Source organism: Octopus sinensis, unplaced genomic scaffold (assembly GCF_006345805.1).
Source record: "Octopus sinensis unplaced genomic scaffold, ASM634580v1 Contig04498, whole genome shotgun sequence".
Classification (NCBI taxonomy): domain Eukaryota; kingdom Metazoa; phylum Mollusca; class Cephalopoda; order Octopoda; family Octopodidae; genus Octopus; species Octopus sinensis.
The window spans coordinates 4,185-24,681 of record NW_021827506.1 but is presented as its reverse complement, the minus strand read 5'-3'; the positions used below and the strand labels follow the sequence as shown (position 1 = coordinate 24,681).

Sequence of the window (20,497 nt, the reverse complement as noted above, 5' to 3'; positions counted from 1 at the left end):
TGTATCATTTATTTTGTATATTGTATTATAATGGTGGAGGCGCGTGGCTTAGTGGTTAGGGTGTTAGCACCATGATCGTAAGATTGTGGTTTCGATTCTTGGACCGGGCGACAAGTTGTGTTATTGAGCAAATCACTTCATTTCACATTGCTCCAGTCCACTCAGCAGGCAAAAATGAGTAACGCTGCGATGGACTGGTGTCCCGTCCAGCTGGGGAACGCATACGCCATAGAAACCGGGGAAATCGGGCCCGTGAGCCTGGCTGGGCTTTAAAAGGGCCGCATTTATATTTATTTTTTATTGTATTATAATGCATTGCAGTATGGTCTTATTGTTGTAGATGCATGATTAACTGATGAAAAAGTGTCGTGCTTGTTTGTCCAATATATATATGAATATGTATAATTTGTGTCTGTGTGTAATATCCATAAACATACATCTAATGAATAAGTTTGTATATGTGTTTATATGTAATCTTCCTAAGATCTAAGCTTTCTAAATACAGTTCCATATTGTGAAACTCGTATTCTTATCCCGCAAAACACACACACACACACACGCGTGCTCTCTCATCTCTAAACTTTCCCCTCTTTCATCTCTCCACAGTTATGTGATCAGCGTCGGTATAATGGACAAATTAACGCACTACTTCAGTTTAGTTCAAGGACCAATCGATTCCAATAAATCGATATCGGACTTTTTACAACACAGCCTCGGATTACTTATATCTTTAACCAAGTTCATAACGAAACGGTAAGTCTCCACTTCATATTCTTGTATTTTGCATTATTTCACTTTGTTATCTCCCTTTTTTATCGCTCTCTTTCTCTCCCTGTGTCCGGCTCTTATCTTTCTATCATTCTTCCACCTTTTATCGCCGCCCCTGCATGTTTATGGCTGTGTTGCGTATATGTATCCTTCCAGAGGCAAGCTACACACCAATATGGTAAGTGTATATATATATATGTGTGTGTGTGTGTGTAGGCGCAGGAGTGGCTGTGTGGTAAGAAGCTTGCTTCCCAACCACATGGTTCCGGCACCTTCGGTAAGCGTCTTCTGCTATAGCCTCGGGCTTATCAAAGCATTGTGAGTGGATTTGGTAAACGGAAACTGAAAGAAGCCCGTCGTGTGATATTATATATATATATATATATATATATATATATATATATATATATTGTGTGTATCTGTGTTTGCCCCCCTCTATCGCTTGACAACCGATGTTTGTGTGTTTACGTCCCCGTAACTTAGCAGTTCGGCAAAAGGGACCGACAGAATAAGTACCAGGCTTACAAAGAATAAGTCTTGGGGTCGATTTGTTCGATTAAAGGCGGTGCTCCAGCATGGCCGCAGTCAAATGGCTAAAACAAGTAAAAGAATAAGATATATATAATCAATAATAGCAAAGGGTAAAATTAATTAAGTAGTAATCAATAATTTCACCAATTAGAATTCGGCATGAAAAAGGACCATTTCACGGTAAACTTAAGTAATACTCTAAAATTAAGGTTCAGCAAAGATTTGCTTTACCACATACCGAAGAATAGAAATAGCAGCCACAGAACCTTAGCTATTTCCTCTACTTTAAAAAGGGACTCCCGGAAAAAACAAATTACTCGAAAACAATCCCCGCAGGCAGAGAGGAAAAATAACGAAAATCAGTCGATACTTGATTACCCATGTACGCGTTTCGGAATTAGATCGATATATAAAGAATGTAGAATTTATACTTTACCCGACAATTTTCTTCATCAGCATGGGTCTTCAACAATATCAAATATTAAGAACATTAAATTCGAAGGCACCGCAAGAATTGAACATAGCTCTCCAACGTTCAATTCTTCCAGTGCCTTCGAATTTAATATTTTTAATACGTGTGTTGTTTAGCTTCAGGTCTTCGTCGACCGACCAGACCAATGATCAAGTATCTTCCAATCCTAACCACCCTGTACGATTCTGTCTGTCGCAAGGCGATACTGATTCACTAATTCACTGTTTCCTTCGATAATTTTTAAGTCGCTAGAATGGTCTGATATTTTTTGAAAGGGTGATTTGGCTGCCATTTCTAGCCAGCCAGTCCCCTACACAGAAGCGTACCACTCCTCGGCGAAGGTAAATAATACGCACACCCGGTGTTTAGGGTTAGGTTTAGAGTTTTTATTATGCCGAAAACGGGTGGTGTGCGTATTCTTTACTCCGCCCCACTCCTCTGTGTATTTTAAAGGGAGATTTGGCTGTTATTTCTAGTCGGCTAGTTCCCAAACAACATAGAAGCTACCCCTCTCCATTTGTGTAAAACAGTGGTTGTCAATGGTGGTCGATATGGCCCCTGAGTGTCCATATAAAATATTTGTGGTGTCTACACAGCCAAATAGTAACTTGGGGACCCGCAATAGTAATTTAAGAGCCCCTGAAAAAATTTCGCCTCGGATTCTTTTTCTCACATTTTACATTGTTCAACCTACACAATGTTCTTTTATTTTTATATTTGTTTGTCATTTGATTGCGGCCTTCCTGGAGCACCGTCCTGAAGGATTTTAGTTTAACAAATCGACCCCAGAGCTTTTTAAAGCCTAGTACGTATTCTATTAGTCATTTTTGCCGAACCGCTAAGTTACGGGGACGTAAACGCACTAACACCGGTTGTCAAGCGATGATGGGAGTACAAACACACTTTAAGATACACACACACACACACAGACGTGTGTGTATGTATGTATGTGTCTGTGTGTATATATATATATATATATACACACACATACACACACGTCGGTGTGTGTATGTGTATCTTAAAGTGTGTTTGTACCTCCATCATCGCTTGACAACCGGTGTTAGTGCGTTTACGTTCCCGTAACTTAGCGGTTCGGCAAAAATGACTAGTAGAATACGTACTAGGCTTTAAAAAGCTCTGGGGTCGATTTGTTAAACTAAAATATATATATATTATATATATATATATATATATACAACACACACATACGACAGGATTTTTTCAGTTCCCGCCTACCAGATCCACTTACAAAGCTTTGGTCGGTCCGAGGCTTATAGCAGAAGGTACTTTGCCCAAGGTATCACGCAGTGGGACTGAACCTGGAACCATGTAGTTCGGAAGCAAGAAGATTATATGAATTTAAAAAAAAAAAAAAGGTTTCTATAAAACTAGTTTCTAAACTTCAAATGGCTTTGAGGGTCAACCGGAAAAAAATAGCGATGAAAGACCGTACTTGCGAAACCCCTGTTTTAAAAGATTTGGCTGCTATTTTTAACCGGCCAGTCCAGTCCACCCGTCACATCAAGGCCTACTTCTGCTCTGTGTGTATAGTTTTTTTAATTCGTCGTTGTTGAATGACGGCTATTAATTGATAATAAACGGTGACTAAATGTTGTTGCTTTTGTGGCTTTTGTGGTTTATTGGGGTAAGAAGAGGAGAGACAATTGTGCTATCCACCAAAGTATCTGCTTCTGCCGTCTTTTTATGTCACCACCACCACCACCGCCACCGCCACAAACACCGCTACCACCACCACCACCACCACCACCATCATCAACCATTAAATGAGGCATTTATCAAAGCCATCATCTCTCACTCCTCTCTCTCTCTCTCTCTCGTTTTCTCTCTGAGGTTTTCAACCCCATTGACACTTCGTTTATTGTTGTCAGCTTTCATCTGTTTATATATTCATACATTCATTTGTTTGTTTATTGTGACTGGGTGGTGGTGGTGGTGGTGGTGGTAGGGTGGAGGCGGGTGAGAGATAACGACGATAAGGAAGCCTAGTGATGATAATGGCGATGATGATAATAGCCTGCGATGGTGGTGGTGATAATTGATGGTGGTGGTGGTGGTAGGTGACGACTATGGTGATGTGATGTATGTGGAAGCGAAAAGAGCGACTGATTAGAAACAAAAACTACACAACTAAAAAAAACAAAAAAACACACAGACGAAAAATAATAATTTGGAAAGGAACAGGGGTCGGCAAAATTTCATGTTCGTCGTATTTTTGACTGAATGCCGGGTGAAAGAAAAACATTAAATTTTATTATGGTTTTGTTTGGGGTTATTTTTTGTTGTTTTTTCCTGTTTTTTGCTTTGTCACCGCCGCCGCTGCCGTGACCACCACTACCTTCAGGAACACCGACACACCGTTCCTACTGCGATACAAGCAAAACAAGCAGCAAAGGTGTTAAAGCCAAACATATGGTTTGGGCACCTTTGCAAAGTGTCAACTCATTTGATAATTCTAGCGATAGTCATCATCGCCATCATCATCATTATTGTTATTGTTAAGGCGGCAGAATCGTTAGCACGCCGGGCGAAATGCTTAGCAGTATTTCGTCTGTCGCTACGTTCTGAGTTCAAATTCCGCCGAGGTCGGCTTTGCCTTTCATCCTTTCGGGGTCGATTAAATAAGTACCAGTTACGCACTGGGGTCGATATAATCGACTTAATCCCTTTGTCTGTCCTTGTTTGTCCTCTCTGTGTTTAGCCCCTTGTGGGTAGTAAAGAAATAGGTATTTCGCCCTGAGTTCAAATTCCGCCGAGGTCCACTTTGTCCTCCATCCTTTCGGGGGTCGATAAAATAAGTACCAGTTGTACACTGGGGTCGATGTAATCGACTCATCCCCACCTCCTCCGTGCTGCCCTTGCGGCTAAAATTTGAAGTAGTTATTATTGTTAGCACGCCGGGCAAAATGCTTAGCAGCACTCCGTCCGTCTTCAGGTTCAGAGTTCAAATTCCGCCGAGGTCGACTTTGCCTTTCATCCTTTCGGAGTCGATAAATTAAGTACCAGTGAAACACTGGGATCGATGTAATCAACTAGTCCCCTCCAAATCTAAGGCCTTGTCTTATGTAGAAAGGATCATCATCATCATCAAAGGTGCTGAGCTGGCAGAATCGTAAGCTCGCTGGGCGAAGTGTTTAGTGGCATTTCATCTGCCGCTACGTTCTGAGTTCAAATAAGACCGAGTTCAAGTACTTGGATCGATATAATCGACTAGTTCCCTCCCCGCAAATTTCAGGGCCTTGTACCTTCAGTAGAAAGGATTATTATTATTATTATTATTATGAAGGCGGCGTGCTGGCAGAAACGTTAGCACACCGGGCAAAATGCTTAGCGGCATTTCGTCTGTCTCTACGTTCTGAGTTCAAATACCGTAGACTTTGCCTTTCATCCTTTCTGGGTCGATAAATTAAGCACCAGTCAAGTACTGGCGATCGATATGATCGACTTACCCCCTTCCCCACAAATTCCAGGCCTTGTGCCTACTGTAAAAAAAAAAAAAAGACTTATTATTATTTAAGGCGGCGAGCTGGCAGAATCGTTAGCTAGCTGGACAGAATGCTTAGTGGCACTTCGTCTGTCTTTGCGTTTCTGAGTTCAAATTCCGCCCAGGTCGACTTTGCTTTTCATCCTTTCGGAGTCGATAAAATAAGTACCATTTAAGTACTAGAGTCAATGTAATCGACTATGCTCCCTCCCCCCCAAATTTCAATCCTGTGTCTATAGTAGAAAGGATTACTACTACCACCACCACCACCACTAGCATACATTTGGAAGCACTCCGTCGGTTACGACGATGAGGGTTCCGGTTGATCCGACCAACGGAACAGCCTGCTCGTGAAATTAACGTGTAAGTGGCTGAGCACTCCACAGACACGTGTACCCTTAACGTAGTTCTCGGGGATATTCAGCGTGACACAGAGAGTGACAAGGCCGGCCCTTTGAAATACAGGAAGAAAGAGTGAGAGAAAGTTGTGGTGAAAGAGTACAGCAGGGATCACCACCATCCCCCGCCGGAGCCTCGTGGAGCTTTAGGTGTTTTCGCTCAATAAACACTCACAACGCCCGGTCTGGGAATCGAAACCGCGATCCTGCGACCGCGAGTCCGCTGCCCTAACCACTGGGCCATTGCGCCTCCATACTACCATACAGAGACTGGCTGACATGAGAAACACAAGGTATTATGAAACTGGTATGATTGTATAGTCTGATGATTTGATTTGTCACATTGGTTTGCAACGACAATGAAAGCTTTAACATTGCTTTCACCTTTTCAGGATAAGTTTTCATTTAGATAAGTTTTTGAGAGATGTTTCTGAAAGATAAATAATGTAAGACATACATTAGGTGTGGGTTATGTATGCTGGGTAGGTGATGAGGTATAATGAGATCATGTGATCTACCCACAAAACTGCCTTAAGTTTGTGCCAACTGACCTCGAAATTTTGGCTTTGTTTCCAATATTTTATTATCAGTAGTAATTATTGTGTATATCTGCTTTTTCTTATGCAGTTTCTTAACCCAGGGCACTCGGTTTCCCGTCCGTAATATCGCCACATTAGACGCAGGGCAATTTTTTTATGCATTAAAGAAAAACCGCTTCTTACACCACGTTAAATATGGTGTATGAGCAACCCCTCCCCATCTAATGGACGGTGCTGAGTTGTCAAACGTTTAAACCAAATTTTCTCAAAACAACTTGTCCGACCGTCCCATAGCCCCCCTCTTTGAGAAACACTGATTTAACCGAAATTTGAGTGAGACACCAGCAAAAGAAGAAATAAAGATAGATTTTTTTTCTAAGCCAAAGAAAAACGATTTTATTCTCACAAATATGCAACCGAAGAGTTTAAAGTACCAGTAAGTACATCGCAACAAATGCACGTTCCCATGGCTTTATCGATCGCATTCTCACCTGGAATCGATTTTTGTAATTTTTTCAAGACTTATAAACGCTCTGATACCGTCGGTATCTACACATCAAATTTGAGCGCAATCGGATGGAGGATGCCCGAGATCCTAGAAGACACACACACACACACACACACACACACACAGAGAACGGATTTTATATAATAGAAGATGTGTGTGTGTGTGTGCGCGCGTGTATGTATATGCAGTGTCCTTTTTTAAAGCAGTGACGTTGTGTTGACGGAGGTTTGGCTGCTATTTTTAGCTGCCAATCAACCCAGTCTCCCTTAGTCGATTTACTTGCCGACGTTCCTTTTAGAGGCGTGGTGTCCATTTTCTGAAAACAAACTGACTGAGAAAGGTCGTTGATGTTAGGTTTTTCTCTACTCGCGTTGAAGTTTCATATTTCACTGTCGAAAGTGTGGAGAGAGAGAGAAACCGACCGACCGGCCGACTGACTGACTGACAGACGGCTGATGGCCATGGAACGAGCATATTTTAGTGTGCCGAGGTCAAGCTTTTACCGTCGCTAATCGTTTCTGCAAACAAATGACCCTCAAATGCTCTTTTTTTTTTTACTTTTTCTTGTCCAACCCCATTTCTTTTTTTTTGCCACAATTTCTCCTGTTTTATTATTGAAAGGATAAAAATATAACAATGACAAAATATAGCGGCAATAAATAATTATCAATGTATTCGTTGTATTATTATTATTATTATTATTATTATTATTATTATTATTATTATATAAATCCTTTTAAGTGTTTTGGTGAAAATGTGCGCCATCAAAGCTGTGAAAAATACATTAGCATTGCAGATTAACGTGGGTGGTGGTGGTTGTTCGGGGGTGGGGTGGTGGTGGTTGTCGGGGGGGTGGGGTGGTGGTGGTGTTCGGGGGTGGGGTGGTGGTGGTTGTTCGGGGGTGGGGTGGTGGTGGTTGTTCGGGGGTGGGGTGGTGGTGGTTGTTCGGGGGGTGGGGTGGTGGTGGTTGTTCGGGGGTGGGGGGTGGTGGTTGTTCGGGGGGTGGGGTGGTGGTGGTTGGTCGGGGGGTGGGGTGGTGGTGGTTGTTCGGGGGGTGGGGTGGTGGTGGTTGTTCGGGGGTGGGGTGGTGGTGGTTGGTCGGGGGGTGGGGTGGTGGTGGTTTTCGGGGGTGGGGTGGTGGTGTTCGGGGGTGGGGTGTGGTGGTGGTTGTTCGGGGGTGGGGTGGTGGTGGTGTTCGGGGGTGGGGTGGTGGTGGTGTTCGGGGGTGGGGTGGTGGTGGTTGTTCGGGGGTGGGGTGGTGGTGGTTGTTGGGGGGGTGGGGTGGCGGTTTGATATTGTTGAGTGAAATGGTGGCAGTGGTGGTTGTAGTTGGGTGGTGGTGGTGGTGGTGGTGGTGGTGATGTCGTTGGTTAGCGTACGTTTAACCTGGCTTTTTTTTACTCCTTTGGGGGTTAGCATTCGATAAAAACACGATGAAAATTTAATGTGTAAACATGTTTTCTCCCCTTCGTAAGTCAACATGCGAAAGTGCGCGCGCCCACACCTTTGAAAACGCCCAGACTTTCAACACACATACACACACACCACTAGCGCGCGCACACATACATACAGACATACGTACGTACGTACGTCACGTGTACATACATATTATCTACATTCCAATGATGGAACTTCGAATCTTTGTTGGAAACCTGCTCCTTTCTTACAGGAAAATTTAAAATAATGAAAAATAGAAGAGAACATATATGTATGTACGTAAGCACACACACACACATATATATATATATATATATATATATATATATATATAATGTCCACATATATACATACATACATACATGTATACATACACACACATACATGAATGGTTGCACTGAAAATCTCTGACACACACACACACACACACACACATAGATGCAATGCAAGGCATACACATATAGAATCAAATGTCACTATACACAAGCATTGCACACTCTCTCTCTCTCACACACACAAGCCAACGAAGGGTCCTGTATATGGTCGCTGAATCTGCTAGAAATCACGGCCAAGTCTCTCTTTAGTCACACACAACTCTCTAAGATGTCCTCGGTTTCCAACATACTGGAAATAGCTGTGATGTCCTCGGCTTCTGATCAGAGCTAAACAATAACATTTGCACAGATAGACATGGGCGCGCTGCATGTTTACACATTTGTAACTCGGTGTTTGGTTGTATGTGGACCGAGTGACATTGCTGCTACTACTATTACTACTGCTTACAATAGAAAATGGTTAATGGTGTCGGTTTTCACTTTCAGGCTTGCGTCTTTGGTGATGATTATAATAGCAATGGTGGTGGTGGTTTAGGAGTTGGTAGAAGGTGCTTTTGTTGTGCGTGTGCGTATTTGTGTGTGTGTATATATCTCTCTTTTTACTCTTTTACCTGTTTCAGTCATTTGACTGCGGCCATGCTCGAGCAAATCGACCCGAGGACTTATTCTTTGTAAGCCTAGTACTTATTCTACCGGTCTCTTTTTGCCGAACCGCTAATGTACGGGGGCGTAAACACACCAACATCGGTTGTCAATCGATGTTGGAGACAAACAGTAATACACTAACATATACACACATACATATATACGACGGGCCTCTTTCAGTTTCCGTCTACCAAATCCGCTCACAAGGCTTTGGTCGGCCCGAGGCTACAGTAGAAGACACTTGCTCAAGGTGCCACGCAGTGGGATTGAACCTGGAATCATGTGGTTGGTAAGCAAGCTACTTACCACACAGCCACTCCTGCGTCTATATATATATATATATAGGCGTGATATTGTAAGGATCTTTTGGGCGATAACTGACGAGGAATTAGCAACGTCCCGTCTCGTATGTGAATTTTCTGTTTGCTCTGTTGTGTTACTGTTTAAAATTTGGAACTTAATATAACGCTACCTATCTTATTTTTTGTCCATTCAATTGAATATATTATATATATATATCGCTTCGGCAAAAAGAGACCGATCGATTAAGTACTAGGCTTACAAAGAGTAAGTCCTGGGGTCGATTTGCTCGACCAAAGGCGGTGCTCCAGCATGGCCGCAATCAAATGACTGAAACAAATAAAAGAGTAAAGAGTATAAATGCACACATGCAAGCACATGCATGCATGTAATGTGTGGGTCTGATATAAGAGGCGTTTATTCAGTGATCTTGATTAATATTCTCTTCCTCTCGTGTTGCGCTTTTACCTTACGTTATTACCACAAGGTTGTTTGTTGTTTTTGGCTACTAGTCTCTCTTGACATTGTGGTCCGCGAGCGTTTACTATGTACCACCATAATACTAGGCCCTCACAGCTTGTTTTTCTACAATTTCTCTCTTTTATTTATATATATATATATATATATATATATATATATATATATATATAACGGGAAGCTTTATGAAAATAGACAAAAGACGAAGGCAGGTGGAAAACAAACGAATTAGTATGGCGCTCAGGAAATATAAATAAAACAAGTCTTTAACGTTTCGAGCCTACGCTCTTCAACAGATATATACACACACACACACCCCCCCCTTGTGGTTCGCTTTATGCTTGGAGATGAACAGTTCCGGTAGTTTTTATAAATTGTTTTCATATCTCTTGGGTGGTGCAACTTTGTTTTCCTGTCCCTGTAACAGGTTTTCTTTTTCAAAGAATTCTCAGAATTCTTCCTCGTACGATGAAGAGAAATTTGCTTGTTACTGTTGGCGATAGTTGTGTTGTTGTTGTTGTTGTTGGTGGTGGTGGTGATGAAGATGATCTACAGTCATTGGATATCCCTCTCCTCCCCAAAAGTTTCAAGCCTTGTACCTTTAGTAGAAAAGATTATTATTATGGTGATAAGCTGGCTGAATGGTTAGCTCGCCGGGCTAAATGTTTAGCGGCATTACAACCGTCCTTATGCTCTTAGTTCAAAGTCCGTCGTAGTCAACTTTGCCCTTCATTCTTTCGAGGTTGATGAAACCATTACCAGTAATGCACTGGGGTCGATGGAGTCGACTATCCCCACTCCCAGTTTCAGACCTGCTTATAGTAGAAGGGATTATTGTTGTTGTTGTTATATGCATTTGTTTGCATTTAATTTACCTTTTACTACAGAAATCAGATATATATATAAACGGATGGACAGATGGAGGGTTCGATAGATAGATGGTTTATTAGATGGGTTCAATTGAAAAAAAAAAAAGAAAATAAATAAATTTGAAAGTAATTGAAGTCATGCCTTCACTCATTGGTTCTTTGTTTGTCTTGAAAGATAAAAATAAATAGAAATTTATAATAAAAAACACACTCGAAAACAAAAAGGAAAAATGTCGAAAAAAAAATGAAGTATTGGTGAAGTATTGGCATGTTTCCGGTTTCTCAACTGCAATTTACAGGACATGGTCTCTAGGCCAGCAGTAGGCGGCGTGAAGATCAACCAGTCATACAGACGGACAGCTGTAGTGTTAGTGTTGCTGCTGTTTATTTAGTGTAGATTATTTTAGATTTCAGAAGTAAAAAAAAAAAAAAAAAAAAAAAAAGGAAATGTCTTGTGTAACCATTGATTCCTGTCGGTACGTGATTTTTGAGAACATGGACAGATTATTGTGGTATGGCACTATGGACTACGCGTAATGATGGATGAATGGATAGCGAGATAGATAGATAGAGAGACAGACAGACAGATAGATAGATTGGTAGATAGAGAGATTAATAGATGTTTAGTTACACAAGACCAGATAGATAGGAGAGAGAGGGAATACATATCAAAAGATGGAACAGACAGACAGATAGATAGATAGATAGAGAGAGAGATTAATGGATGCTTGGATAGATAAGGCACATAGATGAGAGAGAGGGATGGTTAGATAGAAATACATACCAAAAGATGGAACAGACCTAGATAGATAGGTAGGTAGATAGATAGATAGATAGACAGATTGGTTGATAGAGATTACTGGATGCTTGGAGAGATAAGACAGATAGATGAGAGAGAGAAAGGAATACACATCAAAAGATGGAATGGACAGATGGATGATTTTTGATGAGTACAGAGGGAAAATGTGAGTGGATGGTTGGCTGGCCAGAGAGATGGGCTGGTGGTGTATGTCTGTTAGAAAGTTGGATCAGTTGATTAATTGATCAGGATAAATAGCACGATCACATGACTGTAGACAAGCTAAATGAGTGGACAGATGGAATGCAAGGTGGAAAAGAGGGCGGGTAAGGTAAAGGGGTGGATTGACATAGAGACACAGGCGCACACGAGGTATTGTGTCACTCTCCTTCCCCAAGGTCCTCATTCCAATCCTTTCCTCATTTCTGACTCTGCCGAGCAGCAGACCATGGAATTCCGTTTTTACCCAGGTATTTTTTTTTCCTGTTGAGATCAATTGAATGATATTCAAGCGGAATATCAAACATATCGATCTCACCAGTTTCGGAAATTGCTGCAGAGATTACTACTCCTCTTATCTGTTTACTAATCTTTTCCGAATGGATTATTGCTGGATGAGTGAATGGATAAGTAGGCAGATGGGTTAGTAACTTAGATTCTACGAGCTGACGCACAGACAACGTCGCTCGACTTGCTATAAATATCACCCGAATCCCCCTCAAGTCACACTTTATCGTCTTAACTATTGAGCATTCGGATTATTACTCTGTCAAATATAATGCTTGTTTATTCGTGTCGTTTTGAATTAATCACACACTACCTTATAGCTTTCCGCCCAGGTCGACTTTGCCTTTCATCCTTTCGGGATCGATTAAATAAGTACCAGTTACGCACTGGGGTCGATATAATCGACTAAATCCGTTTGTCTGTCCTTGTTTGTCCCTTCTGTGTTTAGCCCCTTGAGGGTAGTAAAGAAATAGGTATTTTGTTTACGTGATTATATATTTTTAGAATGTCATTGTGGGGTCGGTGTGAGAGGCTGGATCTGGTTGGTTTGACCATAAGCAGGTAGAATACCTGGAAATGGATATGGACAGTTTAAATGCTAAAAGGTTAAAGAGAGGAAGAAATGCATGCAATCGAAGATAATACTGTACAAGATACAATATACATTATTAAAAGAACTGGGAGAGCCACGGGTGGTAGGCCATTGGTAATATGCGTGCTCAGTCAGTTCCGGTTTGATGTTTAAATTGGGATCCTCAATTGGGATCCTCAAGTCTCTAGTATTTAGTGAGGATGGTTGTACAAGCTGCGGCAATCTAACCCCGCCTCCCAGGTTCACTATTTTTGTTATACGGCTCAACAGCAAATACGATACGCACCTACTAGTTCATACTGTGTTGGTCATTAAAAAAGGAATCGGTAAAATAGTCGTATGAAGATACCGTTACCCAGGAATGACTGTGTGGTAAGAAGCTTGCTTTTCAACCACATGGTTCCTGGTTCAGTCCCACTGCCTGGCACTTTGGGCAAGTGGCTTCTACTATAGCATCGGGTCGACCAAAGCCTTGAGTGAATTTGGTGTGCGGAAACTGAAAGAAGCTCGTCGTGTGTGTGTGTGTGTGTTTGTTCCCCGTCACCGCTTGACAGCCAGTGTTGGTGTGTTTACGTCCCCGTAACTTAGCGGTTCGGCTTCAACAAAAGAGACCTGTATAAAGATAAAAGTACTAGGGTCAATTCATTCGACTAAAATTCAAGGTGTTAACCCAGCATGACCGCAGTCTAATGACTGAAATGAGTAAAAAAAAAAAAAAAATTTTTTAAAATTTTGTAAAAGGCCTAACTTCTAGTGCCACACCAATAGTTGTTTAAAATATGAGAGATTGTTTTTATACCACTCCTGATGCACGAGGAAATTGTTTTATTTTGGCACTTCTATGATAAACGAGATAAGTCATGGTGGTAAGGGTGGATCTCTCGTAGAAGAAACTGAGCTTTTGTTAAGCGTCTACTGTGCAGGTGGCACGTAAAAAGCACCCACTACACTCGCGGAGTGGTTGGCGTTAGGAAGGGCATCCAGCTGTAGAAACTCTGCCAGATCAGACTGGAGCCTGGTGCAGCCCCTGGCTTCCCAGACCCCGGTCGAATAGTCCAACCCGTGCTAGCGCGGAAAACGGACGTTAAACGATGATGATGATGATCCAGTAGACGAATACTCAAAGGTGTTCCAGCCATGAACATCTCACCTGTTTGTATACCAAGGATTGCATTATATAATGTGTTCTTCATTTAAAAAGATAGGTTTTAGGGAGACTTGGCTGCTATATCTCGCAGGTCGATTAATCTCTTCGTCTGTTTTAGTGATATTGGTGTCAGGTGTGGAAATTTTATCAAGTCTGCTGTTATTTCTTCCTTTTTACCTCTCTAAGCAATCCCTCATGTTTTCTGATTAATAAGTGAGTGATTAATCTCTAATTAACCATGGGTAGTCATAGTACACTTCGAGCCACACACACACATACATACACACGCGAGCGTATTATAATAATAAACTTCGAGGTATCTTGAAACGTAAAATTTTCCCAAAATTCTTTACAAATCTACTTTAAGGACCAGCTTCCGCCTTCCAAAACTGGTTAACAACCTCAGTTAAAGATTATCCCCACTTTCACTACGGTAAACCTGTTTACACGCAAAACCCTCTTAACACACAATCACACGCACTCACACATTCTGTTTTGTCCTGTACTGTCCATAATGTTTTTCTTAGTGTAAATCCTTTGTGGTCAACAAAGAAATCATCATTATTATTTTTTTTTTGCTTTTCGCTTTCTCTAGAAACAGTAATGTGTTTGGAAGTAAAAAAACTGATGATCCGACCCAACTTTTGGCAACATTCCAAGTGACCGAACTTGTCGGAATTGTATCTCTCTTATACGGAATGCTGTTGCACTCAGGGGTCCAAGGTCGTGGTGATGTCCCTCCTGCAGTGTTACCTGCCCCAACGCTAGCAGTGACAACTGCTGGTCTTCGAATGTTGAACCACGTTGCTACGTTGGATTTACAAGTCTTTCAAGTAAGTCACCTTTTCCATACTCTTTTTGTCTTTCTCCCCCCCCCCAATTAACATATAGTAATGTTCTTTCGAACTTTGTACATATAAAATGGCGAGCAAAGTAAAACAAACCACTGAAAATGAAACGTAAATAATCTCTAGAAATCGGCAGGAATTCTCTCAAACTCTTTAGACATTATCATTATCTCTTATGTTTTTACTTGTTTCTGCCATCAGACTGCGGCCATGCTGAGGCACCATATTGAAGGATGTCAAGTCGAATGTATCTATTTTCTTTTTAAACCTGGTATTTATTCTATCGGTCCCATTTTTTTGTCGAACTAAGTTGTGAGGATGTAAACACACCAACACCGGTTGGTGGGGAACGAATACACATACACGACAAGTTTCAGTTTCTGTCTACCAAGTCCCACTCACAAGGCTTTGGTGGTCTCGAGGCTGTAAAATCATTTGAATTCACTATATCAATTCAGGATAAAATGGAAAAAAAAAAAAAATTAAGATAAACCAAACGCTTTTAACATAAAATTGGATTCTACAATAACTACCGACTATTACTGATTATTTGTTCAGAGCAGGTTCTATCACTGTCCGCCATTTTATATGTACAAAGTTCGAAAGATCACTAGTAAGGTCTCATTGTTGTTTTTATGATTATTTTTCTTTATTATACCATTTTTGCCTGTAACCAAACTGAAAGTATTTTAGTGCCATCTTCAGTCGATGGAGCGTCGTCAAAAACTAGCAAGAAATAAAAAATAAGGAAAACATTTTAATCTGCGGCCATTGATAGAAATCAGTGTTCACTCTCAGATTTTTATATTACTTTAGGAATCAAATTATTTTTCTTTCACTTGAGATTTTTTCGCAATTTTCAGCTGTAGTTATTCATAGCAGTTATGCACTCAAAACATTTCTTTTTCAACCGTTTTGACCACATTCACTAAAGCAGTATATGTATAATATAGTGTCACCACGCCTTGACTAAATAAGATAATCGCGGTAGACCCTTGTGGGCAATAAAGAAATATATAAGATAATCGCTGTGTGAGCAGTTGGGTACAACTAAAAGGCTGAAACAGCCCTAAATTCGGAGGCGACTTTCATTTTTCATAATTATTGTTCTAAACAGTTGTATGACGTATCTACTGGATAAAAGCTTTCACATGACCTTCTCGGCCCCTCGTATATTTGGACCTGTCTCGCATCCTCAACCAGATTTGGCAAAATAAAGCCTTCCACCAGATCTTTCAAATTCAATAACCTAGCAAACCCACCCAGAACGCGTTTGTCTAAGACGATAGGTTGTTCTGCTAACTACCTTTTCTATATATATAATGGAGACAACTACGTGCCTAGATAAAGGTGACAATCTCCTTCTACTATCGTTGAGGTCACCTTGTACAGTCCTAATGACATTGCGTTCGTAGCCCGTTATGATGGCAATATTTTACAAGGACACTCAACTGCAGAACTGTAAACAGACAAGTCGTGGAACCCATACGTTGCAGCTCAGCGCAGTTAACCAGCCACCCCCCGATGAGGGCAGTAATTCCAAATTAAAAAGTGATACAGGGTAGAAGGGATTGTTGCGTCCTTGTTGGTTTGTGGCAAAGAAGGGCAATTGGTCGCAGAAACCGTGTTGAAAATGGATCGTAAGAAAGGGTTGCGGAGTCGAGAGCAGAAACATATACAGGGTAGAATGGACTTTGGTAGTCCAGTCGCCGGCAAGTTCTTTAAGATAAGGTGCACCTAGACAAATATGACAACAAAGTTTGTTGGTTTTACTCTGCCAGACGATGTGGGCCATGACGAGCGACGAAACATTCCGAGAACCATGGCCACGCCCAAGCCATATCTGCGTATAAAACAGACGTAAACTGATAATGCAGCAGCAGCCCACTTACCTTTGTTGTCATTCGTTCCTCTCGGTCCCCCCCCCCGCCACCTTGTGTTTCAGTCAGTTTTTAAGCTACAAATCCTATTTCCTTATTTGAGTCTACTTCAACGCACAGCTCTTGGGGTTCTTTCTTCCAATTGTTACCAATTCCAGCACAGTGGAGGCAACTGTCCTCGCCACCGTCGCTACCACAACAACAACAACGACAATTTATCCGAATTCCAATTCTTTTGATTGTTGTTGTTTGCAGTGATGCTGCTGCTGCTGCTGATGATGATGATGATGATGATGATGGATCCTGTTATATTTGTTTGTTTGTTTGTGTGTGTGTGTTGTTTGGATGTGTGCGTATATTGGGAATGAAAAATCTGTCTGTCCACAACTGTACTGTAAACACCATCCACCACGTACCACTACCACCGCCACCACTTCTACCATCACCGCAGCCGCCCGCCACCATTTTGTCTTTTCTTTCTCCTTACCTGTACTCTCTCGAAACTGAAAGCTCGCGCGCGCGCGCGCGTGTGTTTGTGTGTGTGGAGGGAGATGGATGAGGCGAAAGGAAAATGACAAAATCAGAACAACAGTTACCGCCACCTCCACCACCACCACCACCCTCCCCCTATAATAACAACAACAATAACAACAATAACGCTGAATGAGGAAGGAACATGAAAAACCTTCCCTTATAGTGAATGTTTGTTTGACTGCAATTAATATACAATTGAAATCCTGGACACTGTCTCTATTTGTGTGCGAGTATAAACATATACATATATATATATATATATATATAATATATATAATATATATATATATAGACACACATATATATATATATAACCATATATATATATATATATATAAACATATATATACACACACACACATACATTGTGTGTGTAATGTATATAATCTGTTTGCGAATGTTATTTATTGTTTGTCAATGAACAACAATAAAATGAATGAAATGAAATAACTTGGTCGGGGGTTTTTTTTTGGGGGGGGGAGAGTTGGGATGGAGAGTGGGGGCGGCGGGGAAAACGAACGGAAGGGGAGGCACGGCTTCCCCTTCCATCTTCACCCTCCTCCTCCTCCTCCGTTTTTCTGTTATTAAAGCCCTTCTTTCCACTCTTTCTTTTTTTCCTCCTCTTCCTTCTACTCCTCCACTGACGACGGGGCTGTTGGGAGTAAATGCAGTCTAAAAGCCCACCAACACACCGCCGCCTATCATTACTCCCTCCACACCTTTTTGTGGTGGTGGTGATGGTGCTACTACTACTACTACTACTACTACTACTACTGCTACTACTGCTGTTGCTTATAATGATTATTATTTGATGCCCAAGTGGCAAATAAATTCTTATTGTTATTTTCATAACAATAACAATTATAAGAACAACAACAACAACAACCATAATAATATTTATTATTGTGGTTGTTGTTGTTGTTGTTGTTCCGATCCGGATCACATCATCGTCCCCACCATCACCACCACCACCACCAACACCACCAACACCATTATCACTATTGTTCGGTTCACTTAACGTTGCTATATAATAAAGTGGCTGCCCCTGGGAAATGTAAGAATGTCACGATCCCTTCCCACCCCTTTCCTCTCCCACCCTTGTTCACCCTTTTCTTTCTCCTCAGCTCTACAACACACACACACACGCACTACACCTCTCTTTCTCTGTACCTCTCCACGTCCATAGAACACACACCATTATTATTATTATTATATTATTATTATTATTGCTATAATTAATATATTTATATTTATATAACGCGGTTGACATTTTTTGGGGTAATATTTTCCAAATATTTCCATGTTTTTGCTTGCATTTTTTTCTGTTTTTTTTTTTCTTTTTTTTCGCACTTTGCAAGCAAAGAACTTACAGCAAATAATGTAATACGAATCGGAAACACAACAACAACAAAACAACAACTACTACTACTACTACTACTACTACTACAGAAATTAATAACTATTTTTTCGTAGGAACATGGGTATGAAATTGAAGGTTGGGGGACAGTTGAATATTTCGACCTCAGTACACGACATGTACTTTATTTTATCGACTCCAGACGGGTGAACGATAAAACTACTTACCTTGACTGGAATTGAACTCACAACGTAAAGGGCCGTACCAAAAAAAAAAAAGAAAGAAAAGAAAAGAAAAAAAACATAGCAAGGAATTTTGTTTAGCGATTAAGCGGAAAGCTGCAAACGTTGATAGAAGACGAGGAGGTTTGCGATCAGTCGGGTTTAATCGAACCCCGCTAATCACGTGGTACTTTATTTTAAATCAACACCGGGAAGATGAAAGGCAAAATTACCGGCCATTTATGTCTGCATTACAATGTTGAAGGCAATGATTTAGCAGAGTCGCTAGCGCGTCGAACAAAATGTTCAAAGGTATTTTTTTTTCCGGCTCTTATTTCGAATCATGCCGTGGCCGAGTTTACCTCTCATTGCTTCAGGGTCGATAAAATGTGTCAGTCGAGAGCTGGACCCCGCTCAAGCCTTGTGCCTATAGTAGAAAGGATTATTATTTGAAGGCGGCAAGCAGCTAAGATCGTTGGCGCGCCTGACGAAATACTTAGCGGTGTTTTTGCCCGTCGTTACGTTCTGAGTTCAAATTCTACCGAAGTCGACTTTACCTTTTTTCCTTTTGGTGTTGATAAAATGAATACCAGTTGAACACTGGGGTCGATGTAATCCGTTTATTCCCTCCCGCAAAATTGCTTCCCTTATTGCAAAATTTGAAACCATTATTATAATTATCGATAAGTTTTAGCAAAGGACTAGCAGTAGAAAGAAACAGAGTGGAGGCAGTGCTAGTCAGGAAGCTAGATGAGGCTTTTAGAAAAGGCATCGTGAACCGACATCCTTGCAGCGGGATTGGCACTCGACTAGTTCTTCAACGCGAAACACGAAGACTGTGTTGTCAGAGCTAAGGCGCGTCCTCTTGCACATGAAGTGACGAAAGCCATTCATTGGGCCCCAGCGGCAGAGGCATGACGGGACAATACCAAGAGGAAAAGAACGTGAGTATTGACTTTGGTGCTCCTTTATTTCGTCTGTTATATGTATTTCGGTATTTGGCCCTTTTGAGGGGCATCTATTGATTGCATCTATAATGTGAGGTTTTGTGTTGCTGAATACTGAAACATGTGTAATGAATGAAATAAAGGAATACTAATGCAATGCCTAGGAGTTCCACATGTGTATCCAACCCTGGAATATAACCTACTATAGGATAACATGTGGTAGCCAACAACAGCATAAGAGCTCTTAGATGCACGCTACGAGGTTTTTACCCGAATTATACTATATGTGTGTGTATATAATTAGGATAAAATCATTATAAAAACAACGATCCTATTAGTGGCCAGTATGTAATAAAAACCATATAGGTAAGAATTAATATAGATATCTAATTATATGGATATAATTATAATTAAGGGTACTGGGAAACTGTACCAACATGCTAGAAACAGGCGTCAAACGACTCTAAAACCACATCAAACAATCCATTTGCACAGACTGAAAGCGAAGTATACGTATGACTTGTCTCAATCATTACACTGCTGCCATGCTGGGGCAACGCTTTGAAGAATTTTAGCTGAACAAATCGGTCCTGGTACTTATTCTATCGTTCTCCTTTCCCGACCCGCTAAGTTACGAGAACATAAACACACCAATACCGGTTGTCAAGCAATGATGGGAGACAAACACAGAAACATATATACTCACGACGGGCTTCTTTCAGTTTCTTTCTACCAAATCTACTTACAAAGTGCCACGGTATGGGATTGAACCCGGAACCATATGGTGAGAAAGAAAACTTCTTAACACACAGCCACGCCTGCGCCTATACATATATGTGTGTGTGTGTACTTGTATATAGTGCATATAAGTGCTCACACACATA

At 41.1% G+C, this 20,497-nt stretch overlaps 1 protein-coding gene across 1 annotated transcript; it reads left to right on the top strand.

The window, feature by feature from the left end:
* Positions 1 to 578: 578 nt before the first annotated feature.
* LOC115227541 (S phase cyclin A-associated protein in the endoplasmic reticulum) lies at positions 579 to 14,659 on the top strand (the record flags this gene model as incomplete). Its single annotated transcript, XM_029798337.2, has 2 exons — positions 579 to 753; positions 14,422 to 14,659. Coding segments are annotated over exons 1-2 (363 nt in total), but the record flags the coding sequence as incomplete, so codon positions are not given.
* Positions 14,660 to 20,497: the final 5,838 nt, after the last annotated feature.